At 42.4% G+C, this 20662-nt stretch overlaps 1 protein-coding gene across 7 annotated transcripts in view; it reads left to right on the plus strand.

The window, feature by feature from the left end:
• The window catches only part of MAGI3 (membrane associated guanylate kinase, WW and PDZ domain containing 3), a 53220-nt gene that overhangs the window by 25848 nt on the left and 6710 nt on the right, over positions 1 to 20662 (plus strand). For 6 of the 7 annotated variants that reach the window (XM_064399313.1, XM_064399307.1, XM_064399314.1 and 3 more), the window contains 15 exons: positions 1264 to 1438; positions 2231 to 2310; positions 3698 to 3755; positions 4776 to 4870; positions 5466 to 5654; positions 7017 to 7616; positions 8642 to 8673; positions 10426 to 10579; positions 11090 to 11181; positions 12868 to 13060; positions 13766 to 13951; positions 15691 to 15876; positions 19322 to 19415; positions 19505 to 19625; positions 20139 to 20282. In XM_064399313.1, the coding sequence (XP_064255383.1) occupies positions 1264 to 1438; positions 2231 to 2310; positions 3698 to 3755; positions 4776 to 4870; positions 5466 to 5654; positions 7017 to 7616; positions 8642 to 8673; positions 10426 to 10579; positions 11090 to 11181; positions 12868 to 13060; positions 13766 to 13951; positions 15691 to 15876; positions 19322 to 19415; positions 19505 to 19625; positions 20139 to 20282 (2399 nt within the window). The remainder of the gene's footprint in view (positions 1 to 1263; positions 1439 to 2230; positions 2311 to 3697; positions 3756 to 4775; positions 4871 to 5465; positions 5655 to 7016; positions 7617 to 8641; positions 8674 to 10425; positions 10580 to 11089; positions 11182 to 12867; positions 13061 to 13765; positions 13952 to 15690; positions 15877 to 19321; positions 19416 to 19504; positions 19626 to 20138; positions 20283 to 20662) is intronic. The other variant, XM_064399308.1, reaches the window with a different exon arrangement.

The raw sequence follows: 20662 nt of genomic DNA on the forward strand, positions 1-20662 counted from the left end.
TGGATAAGGGCTATACAAAAAACATTCATGCTTCCTTAGTTTTGGTGAAGTATGAAGACAGTTTCTGTTCAGGCTGGTGCTTCTACTTGATTTTGCGATGACCTTTTAAAAAGAACCAGCTGTTCTCCCAGCCAGATGTGCAGTTGCATCATAAAATGCACTGCTTGGTCAAGAACATGTGGTGCTGGAAATGGGCCAGTTACACAAGCTGGAAGGAAAAATCTGTCCACTCTTGAAATAACAGAATCCTTCACAGAGTAGAATTCATACCCTGCAAATGTTACTGTTGAATTTTGAGGCAGTTACTGAATTTGTACACAGGAGATTTTAAGGAAGTGATTGGTTGAAGGAGCAACATTGGCTCATTCTGTAAAATTTTCAGATGATTTTGCATAGGGGAGCTATCACACAACCTGCAACCACCTAAGGGGGAGCTTGTGGAGAGAAACAAAACCAAGTGTGTTGAGGCTGGAGCAGTGGCCACCAGGACCTTTCTGGGATTGGCAAGATGCCCTTTTCCTTTTGCTTGGTTGCTGTTACTTTCCTTTTGTCATGGTTACTCATCTGGAGAGGGGAGAATTGGTGGTGGAGAGGAACTGTCACATTGCATTTGCAGCTGATCCTGTGTATGACTGTTTAGCACAGAGTTACACTGACCAGACCTGACCTAATCATGTAATCTTCAGGGCTGGCAACACCACAGAGGGGCCAGTGGTCAGGCTGGTGGTTGGGTGAAGGTCACGGACATCATCGTGTGACAGAGGGTATCAAGCATAACCTCGGTTCTGAAGGGTATAGGCTTCTATTTAAAGATTCCTGCAGGAATTTTTGGGATCTTTTTTCTAGTTGTGGCTTGTAGGAAGGTGTGGTTTATTTTACTGGCAGTTTGTGTCTTCTCGACATTTCCTTCTGATTCTTTGAGGAATATTAGTGGGATTTTTTTTTATTGCTTTATGGCATTACAAACACTGTTCTCTCTGTAGAAATGGCAACAGAGCATAGTCAACTTGGATTTCTGCCAGTGTTGATTTTTCAAAGTCGGCTCAGACACATAATACAAGGTTAATTCTGTTTGGCAGGGGAAGAGCAGAGTTCAGTCTTTTCATGTCAGCTTTTCAAAGTTCACAGCTGAAAAAAAAAGTGAAAAAATGCACATCACATACAGGGACGTGTTTGACATCCACTCGTAGCCAGATTAAGAGGGTGGTTCTTTGTGAGAAACAACATAAGCATCTGACAAACACTTTCCCTGAACAACTGCAGAAAACAAAGAAAAACATTCAGATTCTCCTGACTGGATGAAACCTGTTCCCAGCTACAACCAGACAAGCAGCAACATGGACTTCAGAAATTATTTGTCAAGGGATGAGACCCTGGAACCACTACCTAAGAACTGGGAAATGGCCTACACGGACACTGGCATGATCTACTTCATCGAGTGAGTAACTCGCTCCTTGGAGGAGAGCAGTGCTGGTGGCTGCATTCTGGAAAAGGTTGCTCTTTCACCTCTCTTCTTCTCTTGCTGCTTCTATTTCTTTATGAAATTTACTATTTTCCTGCTGTTACATTCCTTACTCATAGTCTTCAATGTTGCATGCTCGGTACAATTGCCAGGAATTGTGCAGGAAGATTTTATGGTTCCACCTGCTATTCAGTTTGTTTGTTCTAAGTTTTGTATCTCACAAATACAAAGCTGGATGAGTATTGCTAAGTGAAGTGTGACATAGAAACCTTCTCTGTGTCAAATTTCTCTGAAATTTGAGACCCTGTTTAGCTTTTCTTCTCTGCTTTTGTTCCTTGACTGGGAATGGATGTTTCAAAATACAAATAGACCAGATGAAAGCCCAGGATAGGGAAGTAGCTCATGTGTGCACATGTAAAACTGCCTCATTTATGAATCCTAAGGCAAAAATGAAACAGAAACCTTCCTGAGAATTTAGCATATGAGGAGGCTAAAAATATTTTTTTTCCTATCAGGTAGAAACAGCTGTTATTCCCATATGAGCTTTTGGGGGCTGGGGGGAGGATCTGTGCCTCTAACACTTCCTGTGTGCCCTGGAGAGTCTCCAGCGTGCTGGTGCCTTTTCTTTTTAGCATTTTATTATGTGACTGAGGCACAAATAAAGGTTGTATTATCTGAAGCCTACAGTTTTCTACAAAAGTAAATACTTGAAGGAAAGTTTCTTCAGTGTGAGGGAGTTCTCTTACTGGCATGTGTTCTGCTCCACAGTCACAACACCAAGACAACCACATGGCTTGATCCCCGACTCTGTAAGAAGGCCAAAGCTCCTGAAGATTGTGAAGATGGAGGTGAGATGTTCAGAATGCATTTATCACCTGTCACTGCTAAATGTATGAGTTTATCCCAGCTGGATACAGTCTATTACTTCTGTGGTAGAAGCTTCTCCCTGCTAGATGTGACTCTGGAGCTGGCAGCATAGTGCTGAGTGTCCCCTGTTTGGTGGCATTAGGAATTTACGTAAGACTGGAAAAGTCTGTGGTGTATTTTCCCTGGAGTAGTGGAATCTGGCCAGATGGAAGGTTTATCTGCATTCCTGAGCAGAATGTGAGATGTTTTGTTCCAGTAAGTGTCATTCTTAAGGAGAAAGCTCCACATGAGTGATGATCTCACTGGAAACTGTTGTATAGGTGGAATATGGCAGGAGAAGGTCCATAAGTAACAAAATATAGGAATAACAAAGAAGGTATGGCAAAATGCCTATTGCTAATGATAACTATTGCATGTGACATAGTATTTGAATGCAGAAGCTAAGGGAACAATCTGACTGATATAAATTCCTTCAAGACTTTCAGGTCAGTAGCCTCCAGGCAGGCAATTTCTGCAACTATTTGCTACACAGTTGGGCAATTTAGTCTGCTAGAAAAAAGTATCAGGTAGGTCTGTCTTCAGCGAATGCCTGACATGTTCCAAAAGCTGAAGCAGGCTCAGAATGACCTGTCATCCTCCAAAATTGCCCAGCCTGACAGACGTGTGTCCATAATGAAGCCAGCTGGAGCATTGGCTGCATACTGCTGCTTGTTAAACATACATGCAGCTCTTTAAACAGAAATGCAGGATATCCAAATAAACAATAGTTAAATTAATAGACCCATTGTGTCTTTAGTCAGACCCTGTGGAACAATACTGGTATTAGTAATTGGTGTCATATGCTGTCATATGCTGGGGAAATTCCTGTTATTGTCAAACTTAGTCAGCCTCAAACAAGATTGCAGGGCAAATTTATCCTTAAAATGTCTGTCTGTCTATATTAATTATTCTGATATTTAAATTTCCATGGTCAAGATAACTAGAACAATAAACTTGATAAGCTGACCTCTGTGGTAACTGCTTATTACCTTCAGTCATGAGCTGCTGGCTCTTTCTTACCAGACGCTGAATTTGCCATAAGAAAAGGAGCCTTTTGGATGTAATTTTCAGCACAAACAGGTCTTGACGTTTCTTATATGTTTAAAGTGGTGTGATTTCATTGAATACAAGGCTCATCATTTAGTGCAAGAAAAAGTAAGAATTGCAGGGCTTCAGATTCCCTGGAACAGGCTTTTACCTTTCATCAGGGGAGAAAATGGGACCTGTATTTTCTTCATATATTTCATGAGCATAGGTGTTCTTTAATAAAAACTGATATTTGTGGATAGTTTTCCCTTGTTACGGAGAATTCGGTCTTTCTGATTGCAGAACTTCCTTATGGATGGGAGAAAATAGAAGACCCTCAATATGGGACATATTATGTTGAGTAAGTGCTAATTATTGATTTGGCATACATAAAAATTGAGCATGAAATTCTGAAGTCCTTGATCCCCAGTAAGCAGAGATTGTAATGCAGTGAAAGGCCAGGTTGGACAGGGCTAGGAGCAACCTAGTCTAGTATCCATGCTCATGGCAGGGGGTGGAACTGGATGGGCTTTCAGGTTCCTTCCAGTCCAAAACATTCTGTGATTCTGTGAAACTATGAAATGTATGCAGGAAAAACAGCTCTGGGGTCACAAACTCATGGCACAAACTTCTGGTAGCACTGGCACATGGGAAAATCCACGGACTTAAGGACTGTTTTTCATTTGGGGAAGGAAAGCAAGTTGCAACCAAAATAACTTATAGATGGAAATGAGCTGATGTCATTTTCTTAGCTTAACAAAAACAGAGTCACTTGACTTAAGAATGGCATCTGATAACTTTAAAAGAATAAAAATAACTTGTAGATCATTGCTGTCTTCAAAGAGCCAAGTCAATAACCACTAAACTGCCACAGGAGCTCTTTTGAATCTCCTTCAGGCCAGAGGAAATTAAATCTCTCCTTAACCATGGAGAAGAAAAATGGTAGAGTTGAAAATGTAGCTTCAGAGAACAAGCAAACATTTTTCACTTAGCACAACCAAGGTATTTGAATTATGCTCAAATGTGTTGGTTTTCCCCTCATATGCTGTATTTCTCTATCATCTGTTAGGGAAAAGTTGATGCCTGAGTCTGTAAACAGTATAGGTAGAAGGGTCAAGAGAAAAAGCAGGTTTGCTCAGATCAACTCTGCCTGGTGATTAAAGGAAGTAAAATTTGATTTGCCTCAAAGTAAGTAAGCTGCTGAAAGAATGAACATACTTTCAGTATTGATTATGAGAGGTTTTTTGTTCATTTTTCCAGAGCATTCATCTGACATAATAAAAAATAGTGTTTGTAGATGTATTTTTTGGGGTTGTCTTTTTTGGGAGGTGGTCAGAATGTTTGCTGTTGAAATCCTGATCTACCTTTTGTATGCCTGCAGTCATATTAACCAGAAAACTCAGTTTGAAAATCCAGTATTGGAAGCCAAAAGGAAAAAGCAGCTAGGACAGACTGATGCTGGCCCTTCCAAATCAGGTATCACTGAATATTGTATTCTTTGTCACATATATCTTTATCTGCAAGTATGCTTTGTAAAAATCCAGTTCTGGAATTCATGAGTGCATCAGCCTTGTATTTGTGTTAGCCATTACAGTGTTACCCTCCACTATTTTTTGGATTTTTTGAGGGATTTTTTCATGTTAAAATTTAACGGAGGCACTAAGACTGCTTTTAAATAATTTTGGTTGTTCTGAAGCTGGTTGTCATAAACAGCTTTGGAATATATGGAGGGTTAGAAGAGCCATCTGGAAGTGCAGGTAAAGCTGCACTTATGCTTTTGATCTACTTTAAGCTTGGTATTCAAGGATAAAAATTGGGAATTTAAGGTGGGAGGTTTGCATACAGCTCTGTTGCAACCTGTTCAGAAAAACTCTTTTCCATTCACTGAATTCAGCTGGAAAATGAGTGTAGCACTATCCTGTCTGTTTGTTTATCCTTTAAGACTGCTTCAGAAGCTGAGCAACAATAAACAAATCATTAACCTTTGTGACACCTTAAAAATAAACAAAAAACTTACCAGAATTAACCCTGGTTTCCTGCCCTCCTGACTCTGTATTCCATAATTCCAAAGGGCCAGGGAGGTCTGTCTTCACTCAAGATCCATCCCAGCTTACTGGAGCACTTATAAGGACATCCCTGAAAAAAAGTACCATGGGATTCGGCTTCACAATCATCGGAGGGGACAGGCCTGATGAATTTCTCCAGGTGAAGAATGTGTTAAAAGATGGACCCGCTGCACAAGATGGAAGAATTGCTCCAGGTCAAGTATTATTTCTGTAAACTTCCGTTTCCTGGGATACTTTGGAGAACATGGCTTTGAGGCACAGGAGGTTGGACGACTCCATCCACATCCTCACTAAATAAAATATTTTCATATTTGTGAAAGATCTGTGCAGAGCAGTGGCTGAAAAGGAAAAGATGCAGCATTCTAGATGAAAATTGACTTTAAGGGCCCTTCTGAAGGTTTCAGTACTTCTGCTTTAGCAAAGACACTTGTCTTCATGTTTATTCATAGAATGGTTTTCCTCTCTGTAAGTGACGTAAAAATAGTGTGTTTGAATCCTGGTCTGTTTTGCCTTGTTCCTACCAAAACCATGACACCGATTATTAAAACTGCAAAAAACCCACAGGAATGAGGAAGCAAAGTTGTGTGAGCTGGACAAGTGAGGAGAGAAGAGGGATGAGCAACCCATGAAGACTTGCATATTTTTTCATAGTTATTACATGTGTAATTAAGTTACCTATAACCTTACCATAACATCTGGTTTGCATATTAGAAAGGGCAAAATGCTTCTTTACGTATAACACAAACTCTTCAAATGGGTAAAAGAATTCATACTTTGAATGATAAATAGTATTTTACTTACAAAATGGAACAATTTCCTGTTTTGTTGCTGATGTATTGTTTGAACTTGTTTGTATGTGGTTCATTTTCCACCTCTGCAAAAATGAAAACAATCCTGCAGAACTGTTGGAATAAAAAGATGTGCAGCTATTCCGATTGTAGTTCATGGAATAAGAGAGATCCTGTTTTACTGATGCCTGGGCATTAAAGGGATAGGACAGTTTGCAGGACATATTGTAAATCACATGCAAAGTTTCAATCAAAATTATGAAAACACAGAACAAGGTTTTGGGATCTGAAGCCCACATAATTTTGTTTTGGAAATGTATTCGCAGCCACATGTGGCAGCTGTAAGAGTATGGAGCACGTGTGTGTGCACAATCCTAGCTTAAGTTCAGCCAGTCCTAAAATACACACAGGGCCAAAAAAATCCGATTTATTCTGCATTGGGTTTAGGATGCTCTGCAATATGAATTAAAGTGGAAGACATCTGCTTGCTGTAGTGTGCGTGCTCTGCTTCATCTCCCATGACTGTACAGTATCATTTTTTAAATCTGCTGCAGATTAAACTTTATATATTTAGCGCACTGTGTCCTGAGATGAAATAGAATAAATGCAAAGAGGAAATCCTTTATGCTTTTTGGCAATATTAGCCATGAGGTAATATCTCAGACACTAGTTATTAATTTGAAGACAGCACTGTGATTTCTTCAAGGTAGGCTTTTGTTGAAGGTTTTGCTTCTGTTTTTGACACTGTCAAAATTTCTTTTGTAACAGGCGACGTCATCGTGGACATAAATGGAAGCTGTGTCCTTGGCCATACCCATGCAGATGTTGTCCAGATGTTTCAGCTCATTCCCATCAATCAGTATGTGAACATGACTTTGTGTCGTGGGTACCCTCTTCCTGATGACAATGAAGACCCCGTGGTGGATATCATGACAGCCACGCCTGTCATTAATGGCCCACCGGTGGCCAAGGGAGATGCTTCCGTGTCCAGCCAAGATTTAGTAGCAGCAACAGTTGTGTTGGAACAGAATGGGAAAGTGTTGGTCAACGGTCGCCTGAACGGCCCTTCTGTGGATTCAGCAGAGCAGAGGGTCTCCTTTGCCTCCTCAGGAGGCTCTCAGCCAGAGCTGGTCACCATCCCTCTGGTCAAAGGGCCTAAAGGCTTTGGGTTTGCCATTGCAGACAGTCCCACAGGCCAGAAGGTGAAGATGATTTTGGACAGCCAGTGGTGCCAAGGCCTGCAGAAAGGGGATGTCATCAAGGAGATTTGCCATCAGAATGTGCAGAACTTGACCCACTTGCAGGTGGTGGAGGTGCTCAAGCAGTTTCCAGTAGGAGCGGAGGTGCCCCTGCTTATCTTAAGAGGAGGTACAGACAAAATTGCAGTTGTCATATAGGTTATAAGCTTTTAAAAGTCCTATTTTAGTGTAATATCTAAATAGTGTCCAGTTTTGACAGCTAAGCAGCAGTTCATTATATCTCTGAGCCATTATGTTCTAAGTTTGATTTATACCCCTGACCATTTAGGGTGAGAGCATGTTGCTGGGGTTTTGTTCGAAGTTTTAGTTAGGTTTTTCTTCAGGTTTTTTTTTTCCTCAACAATTATATGGTGACATGTTTATGCTCTGTCTCTTCCAAGTCTCCGGGGAGTGCTAAAGCAAACACGTGGTCTCCGGTATAATGCAAAGCATATGATGGACTGAGTTTTGTGGGGTTCTCCAAATATATTCTAGTAACTGTGTCTGTAGTGAACAGGGGATTGCAGGAGATGGGAAGAAGCATTAGCAAAGAGGTGGGGCTGATCACTGGGAATAGCAGAAAAAATTCAGGTTTTTCCTTTGCATCTTCACACCTCTTCCTTGATGGTCAGTCACAGACCAGAATGCATCTTCTCCCCAAAAACTGTAGTAGATAGTGTGTGTCTTTCAAAGGAAGCTGAATCTGAATGGATTATGAGGCAGCTTGTGGCTGCTCGGTGTCCCTTCAGGCTTTATTGTAATGCTGACTTCAGCCACTGGCATTTGCAAAAAAATCTCTGGATCTTTTTCTGTGTAAATACTACTATTCCTTAGTCAGCTAAGGAAATAATTAGGTTCTTTGTGGCAAGTGAAATTCCTTCAGACAAATTCATGAGTCTCCTTATCCTATGAACTGAGGGGTGACTTGGTTGACCAGCTTCTAGAAGAAAGAGAAATAGATATTTTTTCATTGTTGTACAGCTTTCAGTTCTAATTGAGACTTCGCTAAAGTGATGGTTTTGGTCACTTTGCCATTTAAAAGCACTGTGAATCAGCTGCTGTTATTTTTACCCCAGAGGCAGCTGAGTTATATTGGTGAAATGTTGTTGAAACTTCTTGTAACCTGCTGTTAAAGCTACTTTCTATTTTCTTCAGGTCCACCCTCCCCTACTAAAGCTGCCAAAGGAGTGAGTATTGGTGATGTATTTAACTTGTTTCTGACCTGCTTTGTAATCTCATTTCCTCTGGAGTTTAGTCCCTGTGATAACCTGCAAGATGGTTTAGCAAAACCACATCTACTTGGTAGGCATAAATTCTTTGTCAAAGTACCTGCTGTTAAGAGTACCCATTAAAAGGGAAACAAAATATGGCATCTATTTTTTTCATTCCTAAAGGAAGTTTATGATCCTTTGATTCTTCTCAATCCTCGCATAGAATTAATGGGCTGGTTAGTGCTCCCTTCTGGAAATGCTTATCTTTGGATCCATATTTTCAGCAAATCTTTATGGAGCTGTACATTCCTAGCTCAATACTCATTGCTCTTGGAAGTTTGATGTGTCAGGGCATCTTTAATATATATTAGCTCAGTAAAGAATCCTTGGTCTTTATAGAACAACCTCTGATTTAATAATGCTGATATTAATGCTTATGTTTATTCTGGAGGTTTCTGTTGTAAATTAGGCTGATCGAACACAGATACTTCTTTAAAATTGCTTATTGTACAGAACATATCGGGGCAATTTATGAAAACCCCATTATCAGAACACAGCTGTAACTTCTCTTTCTATCTTTATCCTGCTGTTTGAGTGCAACCTTAGTTGTATCCCAGCAGTGGAATGACACAAGCACACATGTTCAGCATGCTCAAAGATGACTGTGCTCAGTAAGATCTTCAGATTCAATTCCTTGCAAGCATCCACCTGCCTGCACTGAATAAATCAGAGCAGAAATCCCTGCAGTTGGAGGGCCCTGGCCCTGTCAGCATGGACCCCAGGGCAATGTGCTAAAAATAGTTTAGACTTGGGGACTGGCATTCTGTTCCAGCACACATACAGCAGCAACAGCCCACTGAGTGCTCGATGCTCAGTGGCATTAAGCAGCGTGGCAAAATAATTAACTTTAAAAGGGCAAGTTCTTGTGTTTATAAACATACAAGAAGTGTCAGACTGCTGAATGGCTCCGGGCAGTTTCTTCTGCTCTTGGTGAAAGGGCAGATGTACGTCTGTTCTGCTCCTGCTGTGGTTTAGCATGCACTGCCATGTGCCAGTTTTCCAGGCTGGGTTGCAGCCCAGAAGAAATGTTTAGAGTTATTTTGTTGCATAATTGATTGGGGATATAGATGAGGGACCACAAGGATGTTTGGTGTCCTTGCCTCATGAAGAAGAGTGTTGCAGCTGTCAGATCATGAAAAGGCAAATAGCAAGTTGTTAATACCTCACACTACCCAGGTGTGTCCTCCTGCCCCATATGTATATTGTTCCAGCAAACAGCTCATGCTGGGAGCACCTCTGGTGCTTGTGGAGAGGAGCTTGGCAGAGGACAGGAGGCAGTGCCTGTGGAGCAGTGTGTGTGCCTATGGTGCTGGATTGTGGTCCAGAGCCTGGCAGGACCCTGACAAGGATTCGGTGTCTTCTCCAAATGTGATTGGTCCTTTATGCCCCACTTCATCCCATGTGTTGGTAACTGTCAGCATCTGTCCATCTTCACTCCTCTCTGAGCATCAGTCACTTCAAACTCTTTCCAAGCCTAGTCTCCAGTAGAAATTCATGTACCAGTGAGAAAGACTTTAGTACTCTGGCCAGACATATCCACTGGAAAAGCTGTAATTTTGTTCCTTTCTTCCTATGTCTTTCTTCTGCATGGTGTTCATTGTCTTTGCACCCAAAAGTGTAGTCATGCCTTTATATAATGTGGTTTTTTTTATTTGTGGGCTGTTTCAGAAGGACAAGCAGGACAGTTCTGGGAGTTTGGAAGCTGTCAGTGATACCATTCCGCAGCCGATGCCCTTCCCACCCTCTGCTGTGCGACCAGGCTCTCCTAAACTGGACCCGTCTGAAGTATACCTGAAGTCTAAGACAATTTATGAGGACAAACGTAAGTACATCATCTTCAACTTGAAAATACTCAGTTATGAAGGAATTTTTCTTTTGTTGCATGTGCAGTAAGACTACTGGGACTTTGTTGCTAAGTTTGTTAACTTGCTGTGGATAAAACATTTCAAGTAATGCATAATTCAAACAGCTGTCAGAAAAATTAAAAAAAAATAAAGTATGTTTCAGCTGTATTTTCAGTAAAACAATTAATTGCAGAAATAATGTCAAGGATGGTTCTGAAGTAAACTGCAGCAAACCTGCTTATAAAAGTAGTTCTGAGTTGTGTTACAGAGTGGCTTTTATCCTGGTCTGCTGCACAGATGAAGTTGAGATTTCTGCTTTGAAAATTAATGATACCATTTTGAAAAGAGGCTATCACTGTATTTCTGATTACTGTGTTTTGTCACTTGAAGACTCAAGAGTGTACCACCAAAGCATAAGCCTTCAAGAATCCCTCAATAATCCAAGATAGTTCCTTGCATATTTTGAAATACTGTTTTTTTTTTCTTAGCTCCAAACACAAGAGATTTAGATGTTTTCCTGAGAAAACAAGAGTCAGGCTTTGGTTTCCGGGTGCTTGGTGGAGACGGACCAGATCAGCCTGTAAGTGAAACTGCTCACAGTTATCTCATAGTATTGCTGTTGGAATGATCCTACTCTGTTATCCTCATTTCCCATAATCCCATCCAGGCAGTTCAGTGATGGCAAAATTGATCAGTTTGCTACCTGCCTTTCAGAGATCAGGAATTTGTCCCCATTACCTTTATTTTTTCCCCTCTTCATGGACTCCAGTCTCCAAGGTTCTGCGCCCTTCCCACTACCGAGCCCATCCTTGGCCACATTTTTTGTCGGGCCAAGGACAGTGGTGGTGTTTCTACAGCTCTTGCTGTGTCTCGGAGCCCTTGGAAGGGCCATGCTGGTCCCCAGCCTTTGTCCATTGTCACCTGATCCCAGTGGTGATCAGTCATTGGTGAGCTGATGGGAGCAGCGCAGCAGCGCATCCTGGGAAGCAGCTGAGTGGAAGGAAGCAGTTGCTCCTCCAGTCAAAATTTCATTAGGCTGTTCCTTTCCTTGCAGCCCAGTGAAACGAGGTTTGAGATAGTGACACACCCCGTTTATTCCCTGCTTCTCTCACTGGATTTTTAAGCATGCATTGTGTTAGAGGCGGTGTTGGGCAAATGCCAGAGCAGACACCCCTGGATGGTCTGTTCTCCAAGGGCAGGTTTTATGAGACTCCGCTCTATTTTCAAACATGCATACATTTCTCTTTGGGAAGAAGCTCTAAGACTTGTACTATATATCAGGAACCTTTCTTTAAGCTGTTTAACTGGAGAGAAAAAGCTTTCGGAACAGATCTGCATAGATTGTTTTATGATTACAGTGAAGGAATTCAGTTTTACCATTCCCAGCTGTGATCCAGTGCTAGTCTTTTTTTTTTTCTTCCTCCCTCACTAACATGCATTTAAAGTAAAGAGCAAACCCAGAGAATGTTACTTCTGTTGCACTTTATAGCATTTGTGCTGTTTGGTTTCCATAACACCCACAGCTGTTAGGAAGTGTGGAGCTGATGTCTTGAGTGCTCTGTACTGATGAACTGCCTACCATTCTTAACCTCCAGCAGTACTAGCTGTGGTTACCCTTAATCTTCAATTTAGTTGAAAGTGATTGTAGCATGTGAAATTGAGTGTCGTGTTCTTCTCTGTATTATATTTAGTAGCACTTTTTGAGGTGGGGGATAGGCAGAACTGTTGATATTTGAATTCATTATCTAATTACCAAAAGCTGAGAGCTGAAGCATCTTGAAATGTGGAACTGTTTATAAGCAACTTTTCAGAAATAAACTTAAGTTTGTTCAAAAGCTTTTATTTCTTCCCCAGTAATTCTTCCTCAGTCTTGGTAAAAAAAATAAAAATAGAATGAACGTCAGAGGTTTTTGTGTCATAAATGTCTAGGAAATTATATATATGGTAAGTACATGGTGTGTGCTCATTTAAAAAACTGAGCTTTCTAATAAACTGGAAAACATGCCCAAGAGAGAGGAACTGACAAAAGTATAGATTAAAGATTTTTGAAGTATTTAGTGGATGCTTTGAAACTCCGGATTGTCTCCACTAGATCAGCTTGTGCAGAGTACAATTGCTGGCTGCATTTCTGCTAGAGCTGGACAGTGAGGTAGTCTTTAAGAGTCTTCCCCAAAAGACCTCTTCTGCACAGATTCACCTGGATTCCAACCACTGTGTATTCTGATCAACTCACGTTCCCTTTCAAACTCCTGGACTCTGCTCACAGATTTATATCGGAGCCATAATCCCATTGGGAGCAGCGGAAAAGGACGGGAGGCTGCGTGCAGCAGATGAGCTGATGTGCATTGATGGAGTCCCTGTGAAAGGGAAGTCACACAAGCAAGTTCTGGATTTAATGACCAGTGCCGCTCGGAATGGGCAGGTGCTGCTCACTGTCCGGAGGAAGATCTTCTTCAGTGGTAGGTATCTGCTTGCCTAGAAAGAGCACTTATGGCTTGTAATCAAGTCTGCTGAAGCTGCTCTAGAACTTAATTACTGCACTGGGGCTGAGCAGCCTGAGATTGAGGAGGGTCAGCTATAACTCTTAAATGGAGAAAAGCAGAATTTAATAGGCTTAGACTCTGTTGCTCACTAGTTTGCACTGCTCACACAGGTAAGGCTCTGAAAATTACGATGCAAGGGTGGTTTCTTCAAACTTTTTTGCAGGTAGTAGTTAGAACAGCCATTAGTGCTATGGAAATTGTATTATAATGCAGTCTGTTTTCTCAACATCCCAGAACGGTTTGGGTTGGAAGGCACCTTAAAGCTCATTTTGTCCCATGCCCGGCCATGGGCAGGGACACCTTCCATATGCTGTATTCTCAAGTCTTTCAGCATTAGTGTGTAGGAAGATGAACTGTATTCAAATGAGAGCTGTTTCAGAGCAAGATCTTGAGATGCTGCAGTTTTAGATCAGTGTCCAAATAAACACTTTACAGGAGATTAGTTTTTGACTCCATGAATGACAAAGCTGGTGTGGGATTTACAGCTGACAAGGGCCCCCTGCTCTGATTAGCAGCTGCTGTTGCCACCTCGTGCTGGTACTGACAGCTGAGCTTCATGGTTATGCTGAAATTGCTTTGTGTGATTTGTTTCTTATTTGTTGTTTGTCTATTCCCTGCAAGGGGAAAAGCAAGCAGAGGAGGAGGAGCCACAACCTGTCCTGACACAGAACAGCTCTCCTCGGCTGAGCCGTGTCGACTTTGCCAACCAACCATGCCCAGAGGTCTACGATGTCCGTCTGCAACGGAAAGAGAATGAAGGATTTGGCTTCGTCATTCTCACCTCCAAGAACAAACCTCCTCCAGGGGGTAAGTGCCATGTCCTGGTGGCTCTGCCTCTGCCTAACCTCACTGGGGCTTCTCCACAGATATCTCTTCCCGTGCAGTGCTGACATTTCCCTCATAGTCAGCTTTCACGCACACTGGCACAGCCCAGCCAGTTGAGTGTTGGTCTGTCTTTCTTCATATTTATGCTCTCGTTCACCCAGCTGTGACATAAATGGGGAAAAGGGAATTTATATCTCAAACCACCCATACCCAAGAGTGTGCACTTGTCCCAGGGCAGCATTTAGGATGCAGATACTTTTCAGGCTGTAGTGATGTTGCATTAATTCATTGGCATTTTCATGGAAGCATAGTTTAACCTTGGCTTTATATTACCTAATCAGGTAAAAATTCTTATTTTGGGGGTCTGAGGAAGTAGAGTGTACAGTGTTTGGTGGAAAACAATGAACTTTCTTTGCGTGTGTTTGTCTAGAAAGATCATCAACATGAAAAAGTAGTCTGGTCTGGTATTGCAGTTGTGAGATACGGACATGGCTCAGGAAATAGTTGTCTCTAGTTCTGCCTCTGTGCTCGTCTTTGGGGAAAGAACTAAAATTGGTCTTTTTTCCTTCTACTTCTCATAACATTTCTTCTATTCTCCAGTCTGTCTATTCTGGCCCCATAGCTTTGGTTTCTGGAGGAGTCTGTGCCGGGCACAGTGTCACTCTGGGGTGAACTGAAGGAACCAAGCCTGGAGAGCTGGAGGAAATTTGAGACAATTATTACAAGTGCATATTCATCTCAGAGACCAGGAAAAGCAGTCCAGTCTGTGCAGAGCTGATGCAGCACCTTGCTGGCCTTGCACAGGCTCTCTTCTCAGGTCCTCACCTCTCTGAATCAGTCCCCAGCAGAAGTTTGATATATTTTTGAAGTGTGTTTAAGGGTTAATTTTTGTTTGCAAGTAAGAAGAGTTTGCCCATGCATCCGAATCTCTGTGTTACAGTGGATGTCCATAACTCTCTCTGAGCCCACACTGTCTGTCAGGGTCAATGCATGAAATGGAAAACTACATTATATATGGTAAAACCAACTGTTCTGGTGCATTCCAGGGCCACATATTCTCACTCATTCCTTTGCAGATGTGATCCATTTCCTTCCCATGTTTTCCTTCATGCACAGCACTCTGTAGGTGACAAGGCCATGCTGTTGGGTTAGCGTCTCCATTCACTCACAATGAAGCATTCTTCATTATTTGCTGGTTTGTCCTGTACAAGCAGTTTCACCCTTTGGAGGAGGAGAGGAGGGACAAACACTGATCTCTGCTCTGTGGTGACCAGTGACAGGACCAAGGGAACAGCTGGAGCTGTGCCAGAGGAGAGTTAGGTTGAATATTAGGAAAAGGTTCTTCCCCCAGAGGGTGATGGGGCACTGAACAGGCTCCTCAAGGAAGTGGTCACAGACCCAAGGCTGCAAGAGCTAAAGCAGTGTTTGGACAACACTCCTCAGGCACAGGGTGGGATTTGTTTGGATTTTGGGATGTCCTCTGCAGTGACAGGACTTGATGATCCTTGTGGGTCCCTCCAACTCAGCATATTTTGTGATTCTGTGACTGGCAGTTCTGGGTCTATGTGATGCTTATCTGATGTGCACATTGTAAGATTCTTGAGACTGCCCTGTGATGGGCCAGGATTTGTATTTTCATCCTTGTGGATCCCTTCCCACTCAGGATATTCCTTAATTCTGTGAATACTTATGGTGTTGCTGTGCCTGTTCTTGTTTCTTAGTGATTCCTCACAAGATCGGGCGGGTTATCGAGGGAAGCCCAGCTGACCAGTGTGGGAAGCTGAAGGTGGGTGATAGAATCTCAGCAGTAAACAGCCAGTCCATTGTGGAGCTCTCTCATGACAGCATTGTGCAGCTCATCAAGGATGCAGGCAACGTGGTGACCCTCACAGTGGTGGCTGAGGAAGGTAAGGAAGGTGCTACCACACTATCAAAGTTGGGTATTAATCACTCCTGAAGTTTATTGGCTTAAATGGAGCATTTGAAGATGTTTGGAAATTAAGGAGAGTAAATCTTAGACTGTCCTGAGTTGAGTGGGACCCATGGGGATCATCAGCTCCTGGAAGTTGAATAAGTTGGAAGCTCATGTGTATGCTCTGGAAGAGCTGAAGGCAGGTGGGACAGAGAGAGGAGCTGCTACAACAAGGTGCTTATACCCAAAAAGAAGCTAAAATTATTAACAACGCAATGAAGAGTGAGAGAAAGTCTCATGTGTGAGAGAGAGAAAATGCTGCTAACATGGACACATCCTGTCTAGATCTTGTATTCTCCAGCCAAAGAGAAATGACCCCTCAGGGGGCTGCAGCGGCCACAGGATCATGCTTAGTGAGAAAATCTTCTCTCCCCAGCTCAGGGGCCCAGCTCCTGCTGCTGCAGGTGCTGCCAGAGCTCTGTACCCAATGAGGCCAGTGCTGCCAGGATGCTCTGTCCCTGCTCTAAGGCCACAGGGACTCCTGCTTTCCAAATCTCTCAATATAAACCATGAGTTTTTGCTTTCTCCCATGTTAAAACACACAAATTCCCTAATGCTGCATCCCTGCGGCAGAAACATGCTGCAGTTCTGTCTGCCAAAGCTCCCCTTTGCAAAAGAGTCACATCCCACCACATGGGGAAAAAAACCTTGACAGGGTTTTCCTGCCAATCTTGCACCTGCAAAATGTGCTGTGTCACCTGAACAGTAAAGTGAGTCCTGGGGACTGCAAAGTCCCATCTTTGGGGACTGTGACTTAATGACAACTCCCATGTAACACTGCATGCACTGTGGTATTGTTTCTAAACAAAAGTATAAATATATACAATCCTGTAATTTGGAGAGAAAAGCTGTTTTCCTGCCCTGCATTTTCTTGAATGCTGCTTACGGGTTTAATTAAACTCCCCATCATTATTTTGTCAGAAAGTTGTCTGTCTTCACCTTTGAAATAAGAAATACCTAGAGCCAGGCTGTGAATAATGTCAGCAGATGATTCTCTAATTTCACATTCATTGCAAATATTTAACATGCCATCTCAGCTTGTAACACAGAATTTCAAAGACTTAATATTCTTTTTTGTTAATGCTTGAAGTGGAGAGACCTCTATAAGTTGTTATTTTTCTATTAAGATTTTTATTTTTATCAAATCTGGTTCATTCCAGTTTGAAGGGACACACTTAAAAGCAGTTGCCATGGGTGATGTTTATAAAGCAACTGAAGTTTGAGTTGGTTGAATTAGATATGTTTTCTCTGCAGCTTTTAGTCATCAAATACAGACTGGTTCGGGTTGGAAGGACCTGAAAGCCCATTGGGCTGCCATGGAGAGGGACACCTTCCACTTGTTTTCAAAATAAGTTTTCTGAATATCATATTTCTACCCATTATTTGTGTATGACCTTACATGGACTTTGTGTAAAAACCTTTCTCACTGCGTCAGTTGCAGATTTGGACCCAAAATACAGAGAGAAAAACACAACCTGGGGAGACTCAACAAAGAGAGGAAAGAACCCTTCAGTAGCAGGTGGTAAACCAGAGAAAAGATCAGTCAGGAAAAATCTGTGGCTCAGAGGAGCTGGAGTTGGTGTGTTTAGAGATGAAAAGAATTTTGTGACAGTGAAGGAGAAAGAAGCAGAACCGTTTCCATGAGTTCCATATATTCTGGAGTGAGAATATATCTCCACTTTGAAATTCTCCTTGAATGTAGCTGAAGAAATAGAGTTTAGCTCACAGTAGAGCCCTGCGTAGTGGGGGAATCCAGCATGGATGTGGGCGAGCTGGGGCTTCAGGCACTCAGGGAGAGAGCCAAGCCTCACAGGGTTGGTTCACACCCAGGAAAATCCAGAATACAGCTCCAAAAACACAAAATGCACTTTTTGCTGGAAGCTGTTGAGCCTCACAAGGCAGAAACCCTGATAAAGTTTGCTGTTCCCTAGCTTTGTCCTCTGAGAGTGCTAACAAAACCTGTTCCTGGTCCCCTTCCCTCCCCCCAGGCTTTCACAGGCCTATGATCTTTGCTTTTCATGGGAATAAATGAATTCCCTTCATGCGCCAGAACAGATTCTTTAACATTTTTCACAAAAGCAGGAGCCTGTCAGCTTTTATCACGTATTAGCTGGGAACACACAAGATGAGGCTGCAGAGAGGGCTGCAGGATTTGTACAAACAGATGGCGTTTTTCTTGCCTATGCTTCTAAATTAAAAATTGAGGATAAACCAGGAGTAAAAGTTGACATTTTGTCTCTAGAGAAAAACCTCTTTAAGGCATGTCATGAGAACAAGCAGATGTGCGGAGGGCTCGGGAGGTCTCGCATACCTGAGAAATTCAGTGTAATATGCTTTAAATTTATCTTCCCTTAACATTCTTGAGCACCTTTTTGTATTTTAGTGGAATTCATTTGTTCTTAATTAAGAAATGCAGTGGTGTGCTGCACCTAATGGGGCTGGAACATCTCTAGTTTTGGTGCTGGGAATGATTGGGTTTTAACCCTTTCAGGGAAAAGGAGTTAATAGTTTATATTTCAGCACAAAAGTCCATCTTGGGCCACTGCTTGCCATTCAGGTTCCAGCTATGAGGCAGCTTTTTGCATAGACTGTGGTTCTTTATTCTTAAGCGAGAGTGTAATTTTTGTATCCTGAAACACAGGGCTTTTTCCAGAAATGCGCTGGATTTTTTGTAAAGTGCACACTAACAGTATTTTCCCTGGAGGGGAAAATAATAGGGAGTTATTTTAAATGGTTTTATCAAAACCTTATTTTTTACTTAGCTTTTGGAAGAAGGCAAAAGACTTTAACATTCCTCTTGATTGCCTGCCAGTGAACTCCTTCTCCCAAGAGACCAGTTCCTCACCTTGCCTGGAGCTGGGCAATGGAAAAGTGTTGTGCCTTAAATGAGTTGGCAATCTCCCTTTATTTGGTGGGGCCTTCACGTCTAAATCCCTATTTCTCCTGCAGATGCTCATTCACTTACCTTTACAGAAGGGTATTTTTTCAAATGGACATTGTTCTTCATCTCTTAAAAAAATCTTATGATAATGAATATCTGAAAAAATTTCATGGATCTGATCAGCCCTCATCCCCTCTGGATTTATCAAGTAGCAATCAGGCAATCCCTTCTGTTCAAATCAGGATCCATACAATTGTGCTGATATTTCCAGAGGAAAAGCATAGTAAAAGAACAAAAATAAAGAACAGAATTCCTAAGAATTTATTGAGCTGTGGTTGTGTCCCTGGCTTGGAAAATCCTCTCTGTTGTGTCCACATGAGCTCGGCTCAAGGTGTCGTGGCTGCGGTTCCTTGGGAGCAGTAGCCCCAGCACTGGTGGTGACCATTGTCCTGGCTGCAGATTTGTGAAGTCGTGACTGTTGATTTTGTTTGGATTCTAGAGCAACGTGGTCCTCCGTCAGGAACAAACTCGGCCAGGCAGAGCCCAGCCCCACAGCACCGACCACTGGGATTGGCACTGATCAACCCCGACAGGTTAGGAAAAGGGGCTGGGAATGGTGGGAAAAGCTTGGCCAGAGGGATTAATGTGAAGGCAATATCCACGTCCTTTCACCTTTCCATAGGGGAGCTACAGAAAGTGAAGCTGGAAAAGAAGTTTCTAATAGTTACCGCCTGTCCTGGCCTGAGCACAAGCACATGGCACAGCTGGATGCTGCTTCAGGTGTTGGCAGTCGTCATTCCCAGGTATGAAAATCCATCCAGAGGGTGTGGAGACACAGGGAATACTCAGCCATCAAGGCACTCTAGTGGCATTGTCACAGAGTTCTCAAAAGTAGAATGTTGAAACATTTCCCTGTTGGATATAGGTAGAACAGTTGTGTATAAAAACATACTGAAGTGTCTCACAGAATGTTTTTGCTCATGTTTCAAATGTGATTATCTCCTTTGGGTATTTGAACACTCATTATAGCTATGAAAGAAACACAAAATGCTTGTAATGGAGTGACTACAGACCCTTTGGCAAAGTTTCTTCAAGAATTTTGTGCCTATCTCAGACTTAGAAGGAAAGATGTTCTGAATGTTTGGACTTAGATTAAAACCATTACCCCGAGTCACCCCAGAGTTGGGATGAATGCTGTGTAAATGCTCAAAATATAGAAATATTGGGATATTTTTCTAGAAAAACAGAAGGTTAAATCTGCCTACAGGTCTTCATCTCTCTTTTTTCTTTTCCCCCCCCTGTGACTTCCTGCACAGAATGCTGGCTGTTTCCCAGTGGAGTTGGAAAGGGGCCCTCGAGGGTTTGGATTCAGCCTCCGAGGAGGAAAGGAATACAACATGGGCTTATTCATCCTCCGTCTGGCTGAGGATGGGCCAGCAGTCAAGGATGGGAGAGTCCATGTAGGTTTGGCTTCTCTAATCAATTTGTTGATGCAGTTGATACATTAATTTACCCAGAGTGACAACAAACTCAGATTTTCACAAGCACAAGGTCCCAGAACAGCATCTGGGCCTTTGCCCTTCTTCCAGCTGTCCCTGTGGCCATGGACTTTTGGATGAGAAGTCCATTAACAGCTCTGGCTGTGTGCCAAAGGAATTGTCCGCTTTGCTGGGATTGCAGTAGCATCCCTGGGTGTGAGCAGCAGGTACTTGTGGGTATGTTAGGAGCCCCAACAAGAGATTGCACACAGTGCACCAGAGAGCTGGGAAGAGAATCACTATCCAAGTCAGTTAATTTTTAAGGAATGTTTATGTGTACATTGTGCTGCTGCTGTTCTATG

This window comes from Passer domesticus, chromosome 25 (assembly GCF_036417665.1).
Source record: "Passer domesticus isolate bPasDom1 chromosome 25, bPasDom1.hap1, whole genome shotgun sequence".
Lineage (NCBI taxonomy): Eukaryota > Metazoa > Chordata > Aves > Passeriformes > Passeridae > Passer > Passer domesticus.